The sequence below is a fragment of the Cucumis sativus genome, chromosome 6 (genome assembly GCF_000004075.3).
Source record: "Cucumis sativus cultivar 9930 chromosome 6, Cucumber_9930_V3, whole genome shotgun sequence".
In the NCBI taxonomy this organism is placed as follows: Eukaryota; Viridiplantae; Streptophyta; class Magnoliopsida; order Cucurbitales; family Cucurbitaceae; genus Cucumis; species Cucumis sativus.
In genome coordinates this window covers 12,717,568-12,736,951 of record NC_026660.2, presented here as the reverse complement: position 1 = coordinate 12,736,951, position 19,384 = coordinate 12,717,568, and the positions used below count along the sequence as shown (strand labels likewise).

Below are 19,384 nucleotides of genomic sequence, written 5' to 3'. Positions count from 1 at the left end.
AAATTTTGCATACCTTTAATTAAAACCATTAGCTCACTATTTCATTGAAGAGTTAACAATATCAAAGTAAATATTTTGTAATGGTCTAAGGATTAAAATACACAACAAATGGGGGTTTAGACCTCATAAATTTGATTTTCTCTAGTAAAAAATCGGTTGATATGAGCAAGTCAAATGTGAAAAATGTTAACATAATATGCAAAACAAAAACCTATTAAAGTTCAAGTTTGTACATCTTTTAAAATGCGTCATGATTCTAGCCTTGTTTTAGTACCAAGAGAGGAAGTGAAAATGATTTGTTATGTAGAAATTAAAGGAAGAGTCCATTTTATAAGTCGACGCCCAACGAAACAATACGCAAGATGAAGGCATCCCAATACCAAAAGTCATAGCGAAGGAAAGGGACGCGCTTACGCTTTCCTTAAAATTAGGAATGAGAAGACATCATCCAAAATGCCTAAAACACTAACACAATCAATCAACTGTGAGTTTGTAGAAGATTCAATTAAAACATTAGACCGATCAATACTTCAAAATATAAACAACTCTGTAATTCGGAAAATCGCTATAAAATTTCGTAGTTTGTGACAGAAAGAGAAGATAGTGGACATACTAAGAAATTATATTTCTTCAATTCATTGTCTCAAATGATTAAGAACGGACAAACACAATCATTCTTGGAGAATCCAGATCTACAGCCAAGGTCTACAATTATTCTTGCAATCGAACGATAACCTAACCTCCAAAGCCATATAGAGTTCTCCCCTGCCTTTTCAAAGCATAAACCACATCCATGGCAGTCACCGTCTTCCTCCTTGCATGCTCAGTATAAGTAACAGCATCACGAATAACATTCTCAAGGAAGATCTTCAAAACCCCTCTGGTTTCTTCATAGATCAATCCACTGATACGCTTCACACCACCTCTACGAGCCAAACGGCGGATTGCAGGCTTCGTAATGCCCTGAATGTTGTCTCTCAAAACCTTACGGTGACGCTTTGCTCCCCCCTTTCCCAATCCCTTGCCTCCCTTTCCACGGCCAGACATATTTCAGAGAAGATGGGTGATTTCGGGGATGAAGAAGAATTAAGGCAATTGGAAAATTTGAAAATTTTGTTGTGGAGATGACGATGATGAGTTGGGTGGGGGGAGAGAGAATATATATGTGTGATTTGGTAGAGGGTAGAAATATGAGGCCCGTTGGATCTATTGTTGATGGACGGCTGAAAAGGTCGATCCATGTGAAAGTAGAGCGGATGGTGGTAAAGGATTTTTGAAAAGTGAAATAAAAAGCGGTTTGATTTCATTTTCAATATCTTTGGCGGGTAGAGAGCGGGAATCGTAAACTCCCAAAATCATTTGAATTTGTTGTTTCTTTGAGGACACAAAATAACGATTTTTTAAAAGATAATAACAAATGGGTGTTTACTTACTTAATAGTTAATACTTTGGACATTTGTACTCTACCCAAGGAACACAAAACAAAACCGTGGGATGCAAATGCATGTTCTCTCTCAAATACAGAGCAGATGGTACTCTTGACAGACACAATGAAAAATTAGTTGCAAAGGAATTTACTTAAACCAATAGTATTGACTATTCAAAAACTTTTTCTCCAGTTGTTAAGTTGAATAATGTTAGAGTTCTGTTATCTGTTGTTGTGAACAAATATTGACCTCTATACCAGCTATATGTGAAGAATGCTTTTTTGAATGGAGACCTTGTGAAGGAAGTCTACATGAGCCCCCCTGGATTTGAAGCCCAGTTTGGTCGGCATATGTGTAAACTCCAGAAATCCCTATACGTTCTGAAACAGTCTCACAGAGCATAGTTTGACAGATTCACTACCTTTGTCAAGTTCCAAGAGTATAGTCAGGGGCGCTTTGATCATACTTTATTTACAAAGGTTTTCAAGACAGGAAAGATTGTTATTCTAATAATTTATGTGGATTGAATTTATTTTGACTAGAGATGATAAGGCAGAAATCAGTCAACTAAAGCAGAGAATTGGTGATGAATTTGAAATCAAGGATTTGAGAAATCTGAAATATTTCCTTCGAATGGAGGTGGCCAGATCTAAAGAAGGTATCTCCGTGTCTCAAAGAAAATACATTTTTGATTTGCTAACCGAGACATGTAGTTGGGATGTCGTCCCACTGACACTCCTATCGAATTCAATTGTAAACTGGAAAACTTTGATGATCAAGTTCCAGTTGATAAAGAACAATACCAACGCTTCGTTGGTAAATTAATTTACTTATCTCATACTCGTCCTTATATTTCCTTTGCTATGAGTGTTGCCAGCCAGTTTATGCATGCTCCGTATGAGGAACACATGAAAGCTGTCAACAGAATTTTGAGATACTTGAAATCAACACCTGGTAAATAGCTGATATTTAGAAAAACAGACAGAAATACCATTGAGGTATATACTGACTCATATTGGACTGGATTTGTTGTTGACAGAAAGTCTAGCTCTGGTTATGGTACCTTTGTTTTAGGCAATCTTGTAACTTGGAGGAGTAAGAAGTAAAGTGTTGTGGTCAGGAGCAGTGCTGAGGCCGAATTGGGAATATATGAGAAAATTTGGCTTCAGAAAGTCCTGTGAGATCTTCATCAGGAATGTAAGACACCATTGAAGCTTTTATGTGATAATAAAGCCGCTATTAATATTACTAACAATCATGTTCAACATGATAGCACTAAACATGTTAAGATTGACCGACATTTCATCAAAGAAAGACTTGACAATAGAGCATATGCATTTGGTACATCCCTTGCTAATGTTCTTACCAAGGGGCTTCTCCAACCAAACTTTGACTTTTGTGTTAGCAAGTTGGGCCTCATTGATAATACATCCTAACTTGAGGGAAGTGTTAGAATCATTTCATTATTTTCTAAATATTTTTCTTATTAGAATCCTAGAATATTTATGGAAAGATTATGAGAATGTTTTCCTTATTTCCTAAATCATTTCCTTTTTAATTCATTTGTATACTATATTTATTTTCCCTTGTACCTATTGAATTATTCATTAAAAAATAATAACAACAAACAATCGTGATTTTTCTCCAATACTTGGATTTTCACATAAATTGGTGTGTTATCTCTCATTTCAATATTTACTGCATTTGAAAAGCTTTGGGATCTTGAGTTTATAAGAGTGTGTTCTACACTATCTTTATGAATATATATGGTGTTAAATCATTTATATCAATAAAGCTAGTTAGAAACCACAGAAGAAAAGAACTCATCTATATATCTTCATATATCAATAAATCGGGTCTTCATATATCAATAAATCATTTATATATCTTTATGAATATATATGGTTGAGGAAGTTAACTGTGTGGTTAAAGGGAAGCATTGTGATTTTGTGGGATTTTTTAAACTTCAGGCCTCTCATGCCTGTGAATGTCTAGAAATCAAGCAATGATATCAGGTTCTCTGTGAAATCAAAAGATACATAATATGGATTTACTTCATTTGCAGTGAGTCTCAGACCAGTTTCTCGAGTAGACTTTTTATATTAGCCCACGCACCGACCTAAGACCATAAATATAACAGTTACTATTCCCTTCTGAGATAAGTGTGTATTACTGGAGGCCTAACAAGATATGAACAATAAATGTGATGGAACAATGTTTTAAAAGGTTCTTGGGGAAGATACTGTACTAACAGAGAAGTTCATAAGATCGTAGGTCTATGTGGAGGCTTTGCCAATTCACAGGCATGAGAACGTAAATGAACTAGGATCAATATTTGTGGGATTTCTACATTCCCTCTAATCCTGTTTGTGATGTAGGAACCTTCAGGCTCAGTTCAAATATTTTCAAACCTATCTAAGCTTCTGCACAGACATGCTGGAAGGATTTGAATGCTACATTCACAGGCATAACATGACATGCTACATTCACGGCATCAATATTTTGGATAACTAATGCACAGATATGCTAGCTGAATTTTATGTAAATTATAAAGGGTAGATAACCTGAAAGGATTTGAATCTTGAAATGATGTCTTCTTTCATTATATAGATAACATACCGACATGTTCCAACAGTTCTATATTGCATAAGTTATGTTGGCTACCAAAGTTGTTGAGGAGATCAGTACATCATCCAAAATACATGGTATTCTAAAATCTACGATATCAAGATCCATTAATTCTAACCTCTGGTTGGGGATCAAAAGAAAAAAATTCAAAAGCTCTTGGAGGATCCACATGAAGAGGATGAAGAACTGTACGGAGATTAAAGTCAAACATGGAATGGTGGAAAAAATCCAATGTGGTCTTAATAGTGTTTAAGGACATTTGTAAAAAATCACATGATTGAGGAGATGGTAAGAGTTCTGACAATTCTAGATAAACCGAGACCGATCAACAGGAAAGAGAACAATGATCAAATATGCCAATGAAAAACAGAGTAAAAAGATTATAGCATTGGACAAAGGGTGCATCGAAAAAGAGAAGAGGATGGCTTAGCAGGTTGATCAAGGGGTGAAATTCTGATCAAGTTGAAATGAGTTCAAACTTCAAACTTCATCACAATCCACAAGGTTATAACTAACATAAAAGGCTAACATATACCAGGGTAGCAAAAACTGAATGACGCACGGTTGGTTCTCATTTGTATTGGTTCAGGGGAATACAAAATCGCAGAAACCCACAATATCTCTCTGTTCCATATCAAGGACTTGAAGCATGGGTCAAATGTCGATCAATCAGTAAAGCTATAAACAGTGCTCTAGGTAAAATATGCTATTGGAAAAATCAGGCAGTCTCTTTCAAGAGCCACGTAATCTTGAATTATGATCGTTATTGAAAGTTACTGGCAGCAATGAGCATACTACACATATAAAAGACAGAGGCAGCTATACTCACAAGGCTTTCAACAATATACATAGAAAGCAAGAAAGGGAAAGAAACAAAATCAGCATCTTTCATGATTTCATACATGCAGGTATTGTAAAGTTACCGGTTAAAGGGAGAATGAACACTCAGCATTCTGTAAACCAAAAGAAGCAAACATCAAATAAGAATGAGATCCAGCCATAAATAAGAAAAGCAATCAATAATAGCAAAAAATTGCATTCTTCGTTCCCTGATATAATACAGTAGACAAAAATATCAATTCTAGAAATAAACAGAACAGAAAAGAAGCGGGAAAGAACCAAAATAAGGGCAGATATAAAAATTGGGTACAAGTAAAAGCAAGAGAAACAAATTGGAAAGTAAAAAATTTCAAGCATTCCCATAACATAGGCAAAGGTAAATAAACAGTGTAGAGAAAAAGGGAATAAATAAAGAACGTCCAAAATATCGATAACTACAGAATGCTACCTAGTAAGTGTTAACAGATCATAGGACGCACAGTTAAGCCAATGGAACGAAAACAATCACGAAACGTCAAAATTCTAAGCTCCATGACAAAAACAGGATGGAACGAAGTCTGCTACAGCAAATTGTCATCTTCAAACAAATCAACCAATGAAAAATCATCCAGGGAGAGGTGTAAAGGGCAACACAAAATGGATTCTCACCTGAAAATATTACTAAGCAAAAGGAGATAACTAAAGTGCCTTCTTGTTCAAGCTGACATCTGAAGCATTAATTTCTACTGCAGGAATAAAAAGGTTAACAGGTAACATTGATCCAAGCCTTCCAACTTAACAACGGTGGCAGGTAAGAGCAAATTCATGTCTGCCTTCTTGCACAAATTCATGTCTAACAAATATTCATGAAAAGCCAAATTGAGATGACACATACTTCCACAAGCCATGCACAAAGAGCGTGGTAGTTGAAACTAGATATTCAAACCAAAGCAGTGCTTCCAAAGATTTAAAAGATTCAGCGATGACAGTTGAATTGTTCAAACCCCATACTATGTATTAAATGAAAGAAACAGAAACTGTGGCTGCCATTTTCTTTCGATATCAACGTATAGTAAAGTTTCAAATTGGAAACAATTAAACAGTTAGCTCGAAGAAATTTGTTAATTATCGAGACAAGAAGATTAAGAAAACTGGAGAGAAAAAAACGAAAATCTTATAGCACATGGCATCAATGAAGTAAAGCTTCCATCACTTCCAACTAATGAGGAATTAACTTACATTAATCAATAAGAACGAGTTCGACTACAAAATACAAGATCAAACGTAATGGTCTACAATCATTCTTGGAATCAAACCCTAAACCTAACCTCCAAAACCATACAAAGTCCTTCCTTGCCTTTTCAAAGCATAAACCACATCCATAGCAGTCACCGTCTTCCTCCTTGCATGCTCAGTGTAGGTAACAGCATCACGAATCACATTCTCAAGAAAGATCTTCAAAACACCTCTGGTTTCTTCATAGATCAATCCACTGATACGTTTCACACCACCTCTACGAGCCAAACGACGAATGGCAGGCTTGGTAATGCCCTGAATGTTATCTCTTAAAACCTTCCTGTGACGCTTAGCTCCTCCCTTTCCTAATCCCTTACCGCCCTTACCACGTCCAGACATTGTCGCCGGTGATTTGGTGGTTATATTAGAACAGCGATGTGGAACTAAATCGGTTGTGAGTTTTGATTTTGATTTCGATGAAGATATAGAAACGATTGGGTTAATTTATGGAAGTGCAAATTGGAAACTTGGTTTTCGAGTTTAGCTCAGTATTCTTTCCACCGTTAGATCTTTGAAAGATGAACGGTTCAAGAGCTCGATCCGCGTGATTCCTTTAGGGATTGTACTTTAAAAAGTGTAAATTGTTTTTTAAACTTTTTCTCATTTTTCCCGGGTAGCGGGTAATGTGAAATTCCTGAATCCGGGCAGCGGGAAATGCCCAAATGTTCTTTTTCATATTTAAAGTGCCTAAATTTAAATACAATTTTATAAGTTCAAAATAAAATTCTATATTTGAGGACAGTTTTCCGTATGGATATGAAAAATAGTAAAAAATAGAACGTTTAATAGAAAAATAAAGTGTAATTTTTATTTAAGCATTTTTTTATGGATACTTCTTTCTTCCATTTTTAGCGAAGCCAAGTTGCACAAACACTTTTCATCTCTCACTCATTACTATATACCTTAATTAATTAATATATGTATTCTACTTTGTCAAATTCATAAGATGTTTGATCAGATTAAGCACTAATTTAATGTTGTGTGGAGTCTACTCAAATGTAATAAAGCACTTAGTTCAATTAAGCATTCAAGTATATTGTTCCTCGTACAGTTGGGTTGCTTATATGATTTATTGTTTAACACTTGAATCGTGTAAGTGAACCTGTGTAGGCGCGAGGTTTGAGGTAAAGAAAATAGTGATGCACATTTGCATGGATGTAAGATATAACCATATACTACAGAATATGCAAATCTTAGTTTAGTAAATAGAATAGTAATAGACTAAATAATTTCCCTTAAGAAAAAGAGGGGGGGAAAGCTAAGAAAAAGAAGTGGTAATTAGTTAAATTAGGATTTGAATGGGACATTTTGACTAAGCACACATGACATCTAAAATCAATCTCTTTTTCATATAATTTGTTAGTTGACTAATGAATTAGGTAAAGAACATAGTCCTAAGACTCTTAAAAAGTCATATCAACACTTAATGATTCTAGAAATTCATATCCATTCATTCACATTTGTAATGATTTATGTAATTATTAAATATTATGTATTTTCATTTATTAGAATAATCGAAATGACATAAAATTAAATGTTAAGTCCTTCATATAACATTTTTAATTGGTATAAAAGGAGTTGTAGTTTCCATATTTTAGAACAACATGATTTGAATTTAAATGAAATTTCTCATAAAATTTTATCTCTCAACCATTATGTTTTACTTTGTATTCTTGTGTTATGATACATGTTTAGAACTTTTGATCTAGTTTGATAAATTACATTGTGGAGAGTTTGAAATTTTGAAGTTAGGAATAAGTTTTTCTTTTTTCTTGATCTTTGTTGTCATATCTTTGGTTATTGTTGTGGGAGTTCACCTAGAATGTAAAGAGTTCTTAAACGCACGCAGTTCCCTTTATCAGTATCCGCCATCGCCATCTTCGGGCACCATTTCTCGGTCCGCTATTTGATTTTGGCCTTCAAATCAAAGTTGATTTACCAATGAATCGCGAAATGGCTATGGTTCTTCAATATGATTTCTTCATTTTGTCAGAAGTAATTCGCGGGATCATGCACCTTTTCGTAGTTATAACTAGAAAAGTACAGTTGGTTGTATCCAACTTATTCTTGAAATAAAGAACAATTTGCACTATCGTAATAGAAGAAAGCAAAGATTCCCTGTTACGAATGAAACATAGAATGAAACAACAAAAGAATGAACTATTCACTCTTTCATTCTCTCTTTTTCATATATCATAAATGAGTGAATCACTCAATTTCTCGATAGTTTGTTCTTTGTATCTTTCTTCCTGTTCTCAAGGGGTTTAGAAAGACAAAAGTGGCTTCAAGAGGAGATCGGACTCTTTCTCTTAAACAGGGTCGAGCCTAACTCCTCTCCGAAAATAACCTTTGAGTCAGACTCTTTCCGTTGGTTCTAGCCCATAGATGAAGGCTTGCTATGACGGAGTCAAATCTCATTATCATTCCGTGGAAACCTTGTCTGAATACGGGTTTTTCCACCTTTCGTCTTACTGATGATGAGTCCCCACCAACTCTTTCTTCTTCGGTCGGCACAACTGAGAGCAAGATGGATGCGCGAGTGATTCCCCCTCCGTGGGGGCCCGATCATGCCCCCTTTCAGCAGACATACCATACCGTATTGCTTTCTTATGAGAGAATTTCCGGACTGACTATCAAACTACTATACGGTCTTCAAATCAGCTTGTTGATGCTCTCACAAAGCCCCTTAATGCCATAACTTTATCTCTTCATTTATGCAAGATGGGAGTGAAAGATATATACTCTCCATCTTGAGGGGGAATATTAGACTTAATATTCCCTCCGTAAAAACAAGGTGATGAAATCAGAATTATTCTTTTCTTTTCTTAGTTCACGAGGTTTTTTATGATTTACTTCAATTGGAAGAAAGATTTAGTGGTTTTCAAGTCATAATAGGATATAAGAAGAAAAGAAAAACAAGAGGAATCAATGAACATACATAAATCAAGCGGGGAAGATCAATGAAGAAGTCAATGCCCACTACGCGGGGAAAGATTCTAGAATCCGAAACGGAATAAAAGGAAGAAAGAGAAGGAAGTCAATGAAAAGTATCGCGGTTTCATATGAAAGGAATAAACTGGATAAGGAATCCCCGAGAGTTTTACCGAACCTTTCTTACTCGACAAGAGGCGCTTCTAATGGATAGTCCGGAGGACAGGAAGATTTCTGCTTGATTTTGACCAAGTACAAAGACAAAGTTCTATTAATAGGGAGAGCCACCGCTCCGCTACGTTAGGCTGAAAATCCCCACTCCGCGGTTCAAAGAGGATTTCCGCTTGATTTCTCCGCTACGCTACGCTGGAAAAGAGAAAAGAAAGGTGTCCGGTGTCCGCTACGCTGGCTGGAAAACAAAGGGCGAAGCAGGGCGAAGCCACCGAACCCACCGCTCCGCTACTCCGCTACGCTCCTTATTCAAGTTCCAGGCAATATTCTTTGCACCTGGACCGAAGTAGGACTATCCATCCATATTAACCTTTGGTCCAGGCGCAGGCGCAAAGAAAGAAGCTCATTAACGAGAATTCAAGAAGAATTTTGATTGAATAACTTGGAGGGAAATCAAGAATAGACCCGTATTTCTCCGGACCATAAACTCAAACTAGAAGTCTTCATTGATTTTACCTGTCCTAGGAGTTCTTCTTTCATTGCGTTTTCCCGAGACTATGTAAAAAGGCACGGAATAGTCCATACTAATGTTTGTAATAGTCTTTCTTAATATGGATAGTCCTCCGGCGCAAGGAATATTGCGTCTTTGCGCTCCTTAACTCTTTATTTATCTCTTCTTTTAATGCTTCGCTTCGCATGTTAATGTTTGAAAAGAGCAAACTGGTCTGCCTTGCCTCCAGTTTTCAAAGACTATGTAAAAGATTAATATCATTCCTTGCACTTAAAACAGTATTTTTTAGGTTCTTTTTATTTTAGTAGGTTGAGTTGCACTTAAAACCTTGCTTCTCACGCCGCATATTTCATTGCGCCTCCATCAAAGAAAGGTCCAGGGTCCGGAGTCCGCAGTCCGCAGTCCGGAGTCCGCAGGATTTATCCTACGTCCGGAGTCCGGAGGATTCTTATCCGTAGGACTATCCATATGGAAGTAGGATCATCCATATGGAAGGAAGTAGGACCATCCGTAATTAACAGAAGTAGTCTGGAGTCCGGAGGATTCTTATCCGTAGGACTATCCATATGGAAGTAGGACCATCCATATGGAAGGAAGCAGTCCGGAGGATTTATCCGTAGGACCATCCGTAATTAACCGAAGGAGGACTTTCCGTAATTAACCGAAGGAGGACTTTCCGTAATTAACCGAACTTTGCGCCTCGTCCTCCGTCCATCTCAGTCGAGCCCATGGGCAATATTCTTTGCGCCTCTCCCCCTATTTCCTATCTAAGGCGAGCCGTCAACTCCTCCTCCGCCTCAGCCTGAATTATCGAATATTGCCTTCCACTGACATGAGAATATTGCGAGCGAGCCGCTTTCGCTCTCATTTATATTTCTAAGGAATGAACTTCTTCTTCTTCTCATAGGCCTTTGGCTTTCATACTGGATGAAGGAAAGTTCCTCGGATCCTTGCCTCAGCCTGGTCCGTGCCCTTGCTCTTTCATTCTCATCAGAATAGAATGAGGAAAAGTCGAGACTGGCAAGTTGGGGAAGAGGTGCGAAGGACAGTTACAGTAATTGAGAGAAGCAGCTGCCCGGGAGAGGGAGGTATCAGATTAGGCACGAAGAGAGGATTAGTCGAATCGACTGTAAGAAGAGGCGGAGGAGCACGACGTCCGTTGACTTCTACTCCGAGGACTCCTCACAAACTAGGCCGACCGACCCGCTCCTGTGACTTTCCCAGGTGATTGAATTTCATTTCATGTCTTAAGCAAATGAGATCGATTCCGTAGGTACATTCTCACATTGCGGAAACCCGGGATTTTTGGCTTCTTTTTCCAAGACTTTTCTAGACTGTGATTATATCACGATAATGGTTGAATTGAGGTGCAAAGAATATTGCGGAGAGCTAGCATAGCCCAAAACCTTGCATTTTGTCCATTTTCCCTAGTAAATCTCCTCTTTAGTCTCGTCGTTTAGAAAGCTCTTCATCTCATTATCTCGGCTGGTCCACGTATGCTTAGTCAAATTGGATAAGAGTGCGAAGCGATAAAGAGAAAGGTGGCAAGGCTGAATGGGACTCCCACGTAGCGGCAAGATCTCTCTTAAAGATCATAATCTATGAGAAATAGATGTATTAATTCTTCATATATTCCGACTGATTTATTCCATATAGCCTTGGACTGCTAACCTCTGCGGTCAGTCCTTCGGACCAGATGCGCGAAGAAGAAAAAGAAGGCGCAGGTGCAGATAGGCTCGGCTTTCTACCCACTCCTTCGGACTACGGATAAATCCTGCGGACGTAGGACTCCGGACTACGGATAAATCCTGCGGACTGCTTCGGTTAATTACGGATGGTCCTACGGATAAACCTCCGGACTACTTCCATATGGATAGTCCTCCTTCTAATGGATAGTCCTACGGATAAATCCTGCGGACTGCGAACCCTGGACCTTTCTTTGCGCTCCTTTCTTCTTTTCCGCAATATGAAAAGCTCCTAACTACTAATGGAAAGGACTGAGCACGTCCGAAGGACTCTAAACCGGACGACCATACATAGGGAGAGGCGAGATCTAATATGAGTTGAGAAGCGCATGAAATCAATGAACAAGGGGCGCAAAGAATATATAGAAGGGAAAAAAATAGCCATTGGACGGAGGACTCCTTTATGGAACTTCCAATTTCTTGGACTCTCAAATCCATATTAACTTCTTGGACTCGTCCAAACCACTCGGAATGCACTCGGATCTCATTAACCACGGATCGAGCTCCGGACTCTGGTTTAGAGTCCACTGTATTTCGAATAAGATACTCGACCGGGATTAGCTTCATTTTACAGTAAGATCCGCAAGATAATCTTTAGGAAAGAATCGGACTAAGGATCAGTTGGAAAAGAAGGACGGACCCCATTCCAGTTGGTTCGCAGCTACCTTCAACTTCGCTCCGATCATTGTGCGAAGTGAATACACTACTGCCATGAAAACCCGGGAGTAATTAACTAAATGTTCACTATTTTCTTATATAATTCAGAAAGTCACAAATCACACTAAGAAAGAAGAATTCACTCTATTCTCGGGGAAGCAAGAGTAGCTCGGTTTCAAGAGAGAAAGACGCCTTCGATAGAATGGGTGTGGCTCTCTCACTATACTCATCTGTTCGTAGATCGCGCCCTTTGCAGCGAGACGGCAGGTAGGCGGTAATTTCCAGAGTAAGCTCTTTATGATATCAGTCAACTCATCTGGAGCTTGATTTTTCATTGACTGCTTTCCATAGCCCACGTAGGGGGTAGAGAATGAGTCCAAGAAGTTAATATGGATAAATCAGTCCTTTGCTAATCCGCCGCTCCCTTCCAGGAGCTACACCCCATACATCCTATTCAGAAAACCCGGGAGCCGGTAGCAGCTATCGACCATTAACCAGAGGGGTTGGAAAGAATATTGACGAAAATCAGAATTCACTCATTAACTCGAATTCAAGAATCATTATATTTCATTGTACTCCTTCATTGATTTGGAGATTGAAGACGGAGTGAAATAAAGAATAGACCTCTCTTTCTCCGGAACACAAACTAGAAGTTCTCAATGTTCATTTCTTTTACCTAGATTTTTCTAATGGACCAGTTGCAATTTCCCGGCTTTTTTGCTTCTAAATAGGACTTTTTTGAAGATTGATATTTAACGAAAATAGAGTGAAAAAGAAGGCATTTGACTTGAAAAGTTGCGTTCCGTATAGGCCCAAAACCTAGCAAAATCATTGATTTCCCTCCGTCAAAAAGAGAGTATGGAACTGCCCATATTAAGCAAAGATGTCTGAAATCTAGCACAAAGATGCACATTTTGCATTCCCATTTTGAGCTTCTTTCATTATCGTTAATGAGTTAATTATTCTTTCATTATCGGTTAATGAGCTGATTTTCTTTTCCGCAATATTCTTTGCACCTTCGGACGGTCGTCTTGACCCTGATTTCCATATTACTAGATTCGGAGCATTTAGCATTATGAAATAAATCAAGATAAGACTCTTTCGCTTAGAATAGGTTCCTTGGCCGGCCGCCTCAAACTAGAACAAATAAGTAGGGTTACGGAAGTCAATCGGGGAAGAGTAGGACTCTCACCTCGAACTCTTATCTTTCGGTGTCCGAGCGGTATGAATACGATTATTGACTGCTACATTCTTAATCTCTTTCGTAATCAGTCTCTGCCATTCTCATCTGAGGGAAGGATTGGGACCAGAGTGCTTGAATGAAGATTTCGGTTTTAATGAAGAACTGCCACTTCCGATCCTTCGTACGTAACCTCGCATTTCTGCACCAACAACAACTACCTTCCTCTAACCCAGCGGGTTAGTCTCGCGCTGTTCCACTCCACTTTCTAGTTTGAATGTCGAGCATCTTTTCGCACCTCTCCTTCGGGTGAACTCTTGAGAGCGGCTTCGCACCTTTCCCTCGCTCAAAATTCTGAGTCATCTGGTATCTAAATATATAATTCATTTACAAATTGACTCGTTTATCGTCTTAAAAAAAATGATAGATCCAATGTCACATTCAGTAAAGATTTATGATACATGTATAGGGTGTACTCAATTGAATAGTTTCCGAGAGAGAGAGAGAAGAAGCAATCTCACACTCAGTTTCAGAAGAGTCAGTGGCAGCCGCTGTGGCAGTTGCTAACCCAAGTGGATAGTCTTGTGTCGCTATTATAGTTGTTATGCCAATAGCAGCGCCGGGCAACTAAGTTGGTATGGAAGAACCGCTGCGCCGCGGGAAATCCTTCTCTATACAAGTTCTCGGACGAGGTTTTTGAACATCACTTCGAATAGGCGAGAGGTGTAAGCACCGCGAGGTGTTCATCGATCTCCTCTACTAAACGAAAGGACTTGCACTTTCCATAACCAAAATGAAAGAAAGTCAACCTATTCCTGCAATTGCGGTCAGTCTCGCTACCTCTTTAGTTGCCGCCCCCTACTTGCTCATTCGAAGGACTACGGATAAATCCTGCGGACGTAGGACGTAGGACTACTTCGGTTAATTACGGATGGTCTGATTCCGGCATGAACTTGAATCAGAATAAAGAGGAGAACCTTCTTCTTTCCAGAGGTTCAGTCTCGACCCGCTCTTTTCTTTAAACCGCAAACTCTCAATCGGCAGTCTAAGAGTCACACAGTAAGGACGGACGGGAGGGGACAGCCTACTACTTTAAGAAGCATTCTCCTCTTTCTCGGCATGAAAAAAGAAGAAGAATCGGCTTGAGAGGAAGTAGCTGTCGGTTCTTCGAGAAGATCGGTAAGAGCTCTTCCTTATTCATTCTTTGAATTTCAAGAATACGAGGACCCAAGCCGATCAATGAAATGACTCGACATTTAGAACCTCACCTGGAATGGAATATGCGATTTTGACTTCGGAGACGATAGGCAGGCAGGGCAGAAAGTAGAAGATACATTTTTTCTTGCGCGAGATCCAGCAAAGAAAGAAAGAGCCGGAACAGATCGAAGAACGAGAATCTTCCACCTCTTTCAACCGCTCTCTCCTTGCCCGGAATGATACCCGATACGCAACATCTCTTTCTAACTTTCCCCTACGAACTTCTTGGAACTCATACATAGCTTGACTAAGAGAATCTAAAGTAAAGGCTTGCCGCTCCTTCGACTGATTGAAAGCATCGGATCTCAGGTTCTCTATTGCACTCCCTAAATAGGGTTCGAAGAAGGGAGACTAGAGAGGAGAGGGTCAAAGTTCGGTTAATTGCGGAAAGTCCAAATGTGCTGGTGAGGCCTTTGTACGTAATGCTCTTTATGGGCTTCTGCCGATTCCCCGCTTCGCAAATTCAAAGCTCCTAACGTCAAATAAGAAGTAATAGTATTCAAATCCCCCGTCCGAAGGACAGACGGGTTAATATGGATAGTCCTTCGGACCTGTGGACATCTACATTGTTTTTAGTGGACAAAAGACAAAGTACTATATAGAAGGCGCAAAGAATTTGCGAAGAAGGCGAAGAAAAGAGGCCCACGGAGCGGTGCAAAGCCGCTGCTCGACCGGAGAGGTTCAAAGAATATTTCAGACTCCCACGGGGCGGAGAGGATCAATGAAATTTGAGTAAGGATGCATAAGACAGGTCCGAAGGCTAGAAGGGATGAGCGAGACCGGAGAGAGAAGGAAGAAAGTCGACAACTAGACTTCCAGTTCCAGCTGAGTCAAAAAGGAGCGAGACCGTCCTCCGGACTTGTTTTTATCCACTAGAATATAAAGAACGACTAAGGACGGAGGATCAAAGAATTATCGAAAGAATATTGCCATTATTTTTCATACTTTTTCAAAGAATCCCTATAAGTTGACTTGTGTCGACACGTAAGCAAAGACGAGAAGACGCCCCCTTCTCCAGTTCTCCCAGGAAGCCTGTGCGCCTTTCAAAGACAAGAAGGTCACAACCATTGCAAGCGACCAGGAGCGGGTAGATACCCTTGCAAAAATACGAGGATTGGCTAGACGATGATCCCGATTTCGGCCAGGTGGAATACCATAAAGAAAGGCAGGATGGGGTCGGCTAGCTTAATATGGATTTCATCGTTGCGCTCCTTGCAATATTCTTTGCGCCTAATTTGTAAACTCTCAATATTCTTTTTCATGATTTCTTGCTTCAATATTCTTTGAACCTATAGGCAAAACCTTGCATTTTCTAGGAATGAACTCCGTCTTCAATCTAGCAGATGAATTTTGAGCTTCTTGAATTCGAGTTAATGAGCTTCTTTGATTGACTTTTCACAGGTGCCATAAGACAGGGATATTCTTGGGAATTGGAGTGCAACGATGAAATATGATCCGGTAATTACTTCATATGTTCAGAAATCATCCTTAGATACCCGATGCCCACTCCGCGGTTGCTCATTCCGTTGGGGGCTTCTTCCTCTAGACTCAGACTCATGCTTACGGATGGATGACTAAAACGATAAGAATGAAAAAAGAAGACCTATCCGCAGCAACGGCTACAGCCCTTTCACTTTAAACTCTCACATACATAATAAGTTTCACATCTCACATCTTTGTTTTGTATAGTGTTGTAGCTAATGCTCATGTTAAGTATCTCATTTGAGTAACTCAAATAATCAAAGAAGACATAAGCGCGAACGAAATGGTTAACAAAATTTGTAAAGTTAAATGCTTGAACAAACCTTTTGCCTATCATATATATCACATTGGAAATATTGTCATTTTTCTTTTTGAGGCTATATTGTATTCATTTAGTCACCCATGTAGAGTTACTGGGCTCCAACAAATTTCATAGATGGCTACTTTGCCATCCCTAAGACATAATATTCGAGTTTAAGATGTTTGTCGACAAATATTATGATAGTAAAGATACAAGTTGCACAACACTGTTTGGGTGCAAGTGATTACACATTTAATTTGTGTTCAAATATAAATGTCATCGACACATCGTACATTTATCGATAAACTTTATAGTTTCCTCTTTATATATTTTTCACTATATAGAACTTTAACTTGCAACTCTACACCCCAAATACAAACTTCCTAACTTCGAACGTATAAACTCTTGAGTAACGTAAGCACTGCCACACTTGAGTACGCTAATAGCCCTAATCAACTAAATGAAACTCTACCTTCCATTAGTCTAAACTATCAATTTCCAACAAAAGTCTCCTGATACCATTGTGGATCATGCTCATACTTGCAGAAGTAGCATTGGTAATCAAATAGATTTGAGTTAAGAAGCAGATTGTTTTATTTTATACTTCATGGGACTTGCATAGATCTAGAATATTTGCAGATCTGACAATACTTATTGTATCAACTTACTATCAAGCTGCCCATATCTGCCAAGCATAATGGAAAATATGATATGACATCCCAAAAGCACAAAGCAAAGATCTCAATCAAGCCATCCAAAGGAAGTAGAAGTATAACGATGGACTAGTAAAGACGAGATAAAAGCAAATACGACGTCATGAGACTAAAACAGAGAACATCAGTTGTGGTCCAGAAAAAGAATTTGTTCGTGAAGCAGCAAGCGTCAAAATGGGGATTCCTCAAGGAAGAGCTTAACCAACATTCTTTTGCTCGCTTTAAATAGTTGGACCAACGGCCGTATATTCAAGAACTTAACCCAGTTGAGATCAAATGCTCATTAACAAATGATATTTTGATAGTCGATCAAGAAGTTGAGATCACAGATCAGTATGCATATCTTTTGTTGCTCGAGGGAAGTGCCCCTCTAAATCCACATAAATGTAGAATAGCAAGCAAGTAGCAAAGCTTGAAAACCTCAATGATAACTAGACTTTGTGAACTTTCTAAGCATTAGCAATGCTCTAGCACATCAACTTACAGCAAGAAACACCAAGGCATATTTGAGAATATGCACGGACTACACAAAGATCAACTTCAAGAATCGTACCTGAGAACCCAATCTAGGAAAAGCATGAAGATGGATTGGCATACGCTGTAAAAGACCCCGAACTACTGCACAAATTGAAAATGCATACGCTGCTCTTCAACATACAGCACCAGTTAAGTAGAAGATGGATTGGCATCATTTAGACAAAAGTTGCTGCTGTAGCCAGTGAATACAACAGATTACTTAAAACCATGAAGATGCAATGTTAAAACGCATCGTAAGGATTGTCAACCTGCAGAACCCTTAACAAAACTACCACCTGATACAAATGAACTGCTTTGAAATTAGGATGCAGTACCAAAATAATGATAGGAAAGTAACGCCATTATGAAATATATCAATCCAAAAAGCCAGCAAAGAACAAGAAACTCACGATTGTTCTTCTTGACAATTCTGCAAAAGATCTTTCTTTGGTGGCACTAGAAATTCCTTAAGGTTATGTTGTTTAGACTCAAATATCAAGGAGAGACGATCATTTGAATATAATGCTAGTCTTTCAATAAACCTTTCACATGCACCCAGCAAAATGTTCAAAGTCGTCCAAGTTTAATTGGATTCATTCATCCATGAATAGTGGAACATCATACCATTTTTTACATCACAGATCTTTCAACTTCCAAGATTGCAATTCTTCGGCATAATTATTTAAGCAAGATAACTGCCAGAACTTGTTCAACAAATTGGATTGCTGATTATTTAGAAAATCAGTAATACAAAAATTCTTGAATTCACAATAAGCGTGCCTAAATATTGGAACGGGAGATCCAAGTTAAACGTTGTTTAAATCCCATACCAAATGTTTAAGAAATTCAAACTTCATTCAACTGTATATAACCTTAAGTTCGTCAACTGTTGAGTTCTTGTTGATTCAAATTCGGAAGAAGAGGGAGAGAAATGGTACGAGAGACAGGTAGTAACGCAAAAGCACAATTGGATAATGAACCATTATCATTTTGCCAGAACAATAAGAAAAGAACTTGCAGAAACAAAGAAACCCAGCAGAAAAGAAACAACCTATACAAATATTATCTAGACCAAAACCATAACCTAACCTCCAAAACCATACAAAGTCCTTCCCTGCCTTTTCAAGGCATAAACAACATCCATAGCAGTCACCGTCTTCCTCCTTGCATGCTCAGTGTAAGTAACAGCATCACGAATAACATTCTCAAGGAAAATCTTCAAAACCCCTCTGGTTTCTTCATAGATCAATCCACTGATACGCTTCACACCACCTCTACGAGCCAAACGGCGAATGGCAGGCTTGGTAATGCCCTGAATGTTATCTCTCAAAACCTTCCGGTGACGCTTTGCTCCTCCCTTCCCCAACCCCTTTCCTCCCTTTCCACGGCCAGACATTTCCTTGATTGACTTGAAGGGATGAAGAATGAATCGATTGATTGGGAATTTTTCTGAGTTAATGCCCTAATTTAGTGGTTTGGGGTATTTATGAATGTGATGATACAGAACTCCGAATTCCAGTCGGATTTGGAGTTCGGAAACGAAGCACCTTATCCGTTGGATTATCGATCTAATCGACGGTTGATAAGGACGATCCGCGTGAAGCCTTTTCGGATCGAGGTTTGAAAATGCGCTTTAATTCAATTATTTGGCGGGCAAAGATAAATTTGTGAGTCGGGCAGCGGGAATTCCAAATTTGCTGCCCATTTACAATTTTCCTTACAACTAACTAACTAAAACCTTCAATATTAA

General features: G+C 38.8%; 2 protein-coding genes across 2 annotated transcripts; both read right to left on the bottom strand.

The window, feature by feature from the left end:
- Positions 1 to 550: 550 nt before the first annotated feature.
- Positions 551 to 6,605, bottom strand: LOC101218464. The gene is given in 2 exon segments (XM_004143046.3): positions 551 to 1,053; positions 6,201 to 6,605. Coding segments are annotated over 2 exon segments (627 nt in total). The 5' UTR covers positions 6,510 to 6,605; the 3' UTR covers positions 551 to 735.
- Positions 6,606 to 18,582: 11,977 nt separating this feature from the next.
- Positions 18,583 to 19,103, bottom strand: LOC101218699 (histone H4). The gene has a single exon (XM_004143047.3). It carries the CDS (start codon positions 19,028 to 19,030, stop codon positions 18,719 to 18,721), a length of 312 nt encoding a protein of 103 aa, XP_004143095.1. The 5' UTR covers positions 19,031 to 19,103; the 3' UTR covers positions 18,583 to 18,718.
- Positions 19,104 to 19,384: the final 281 nt, after the last annotated feature.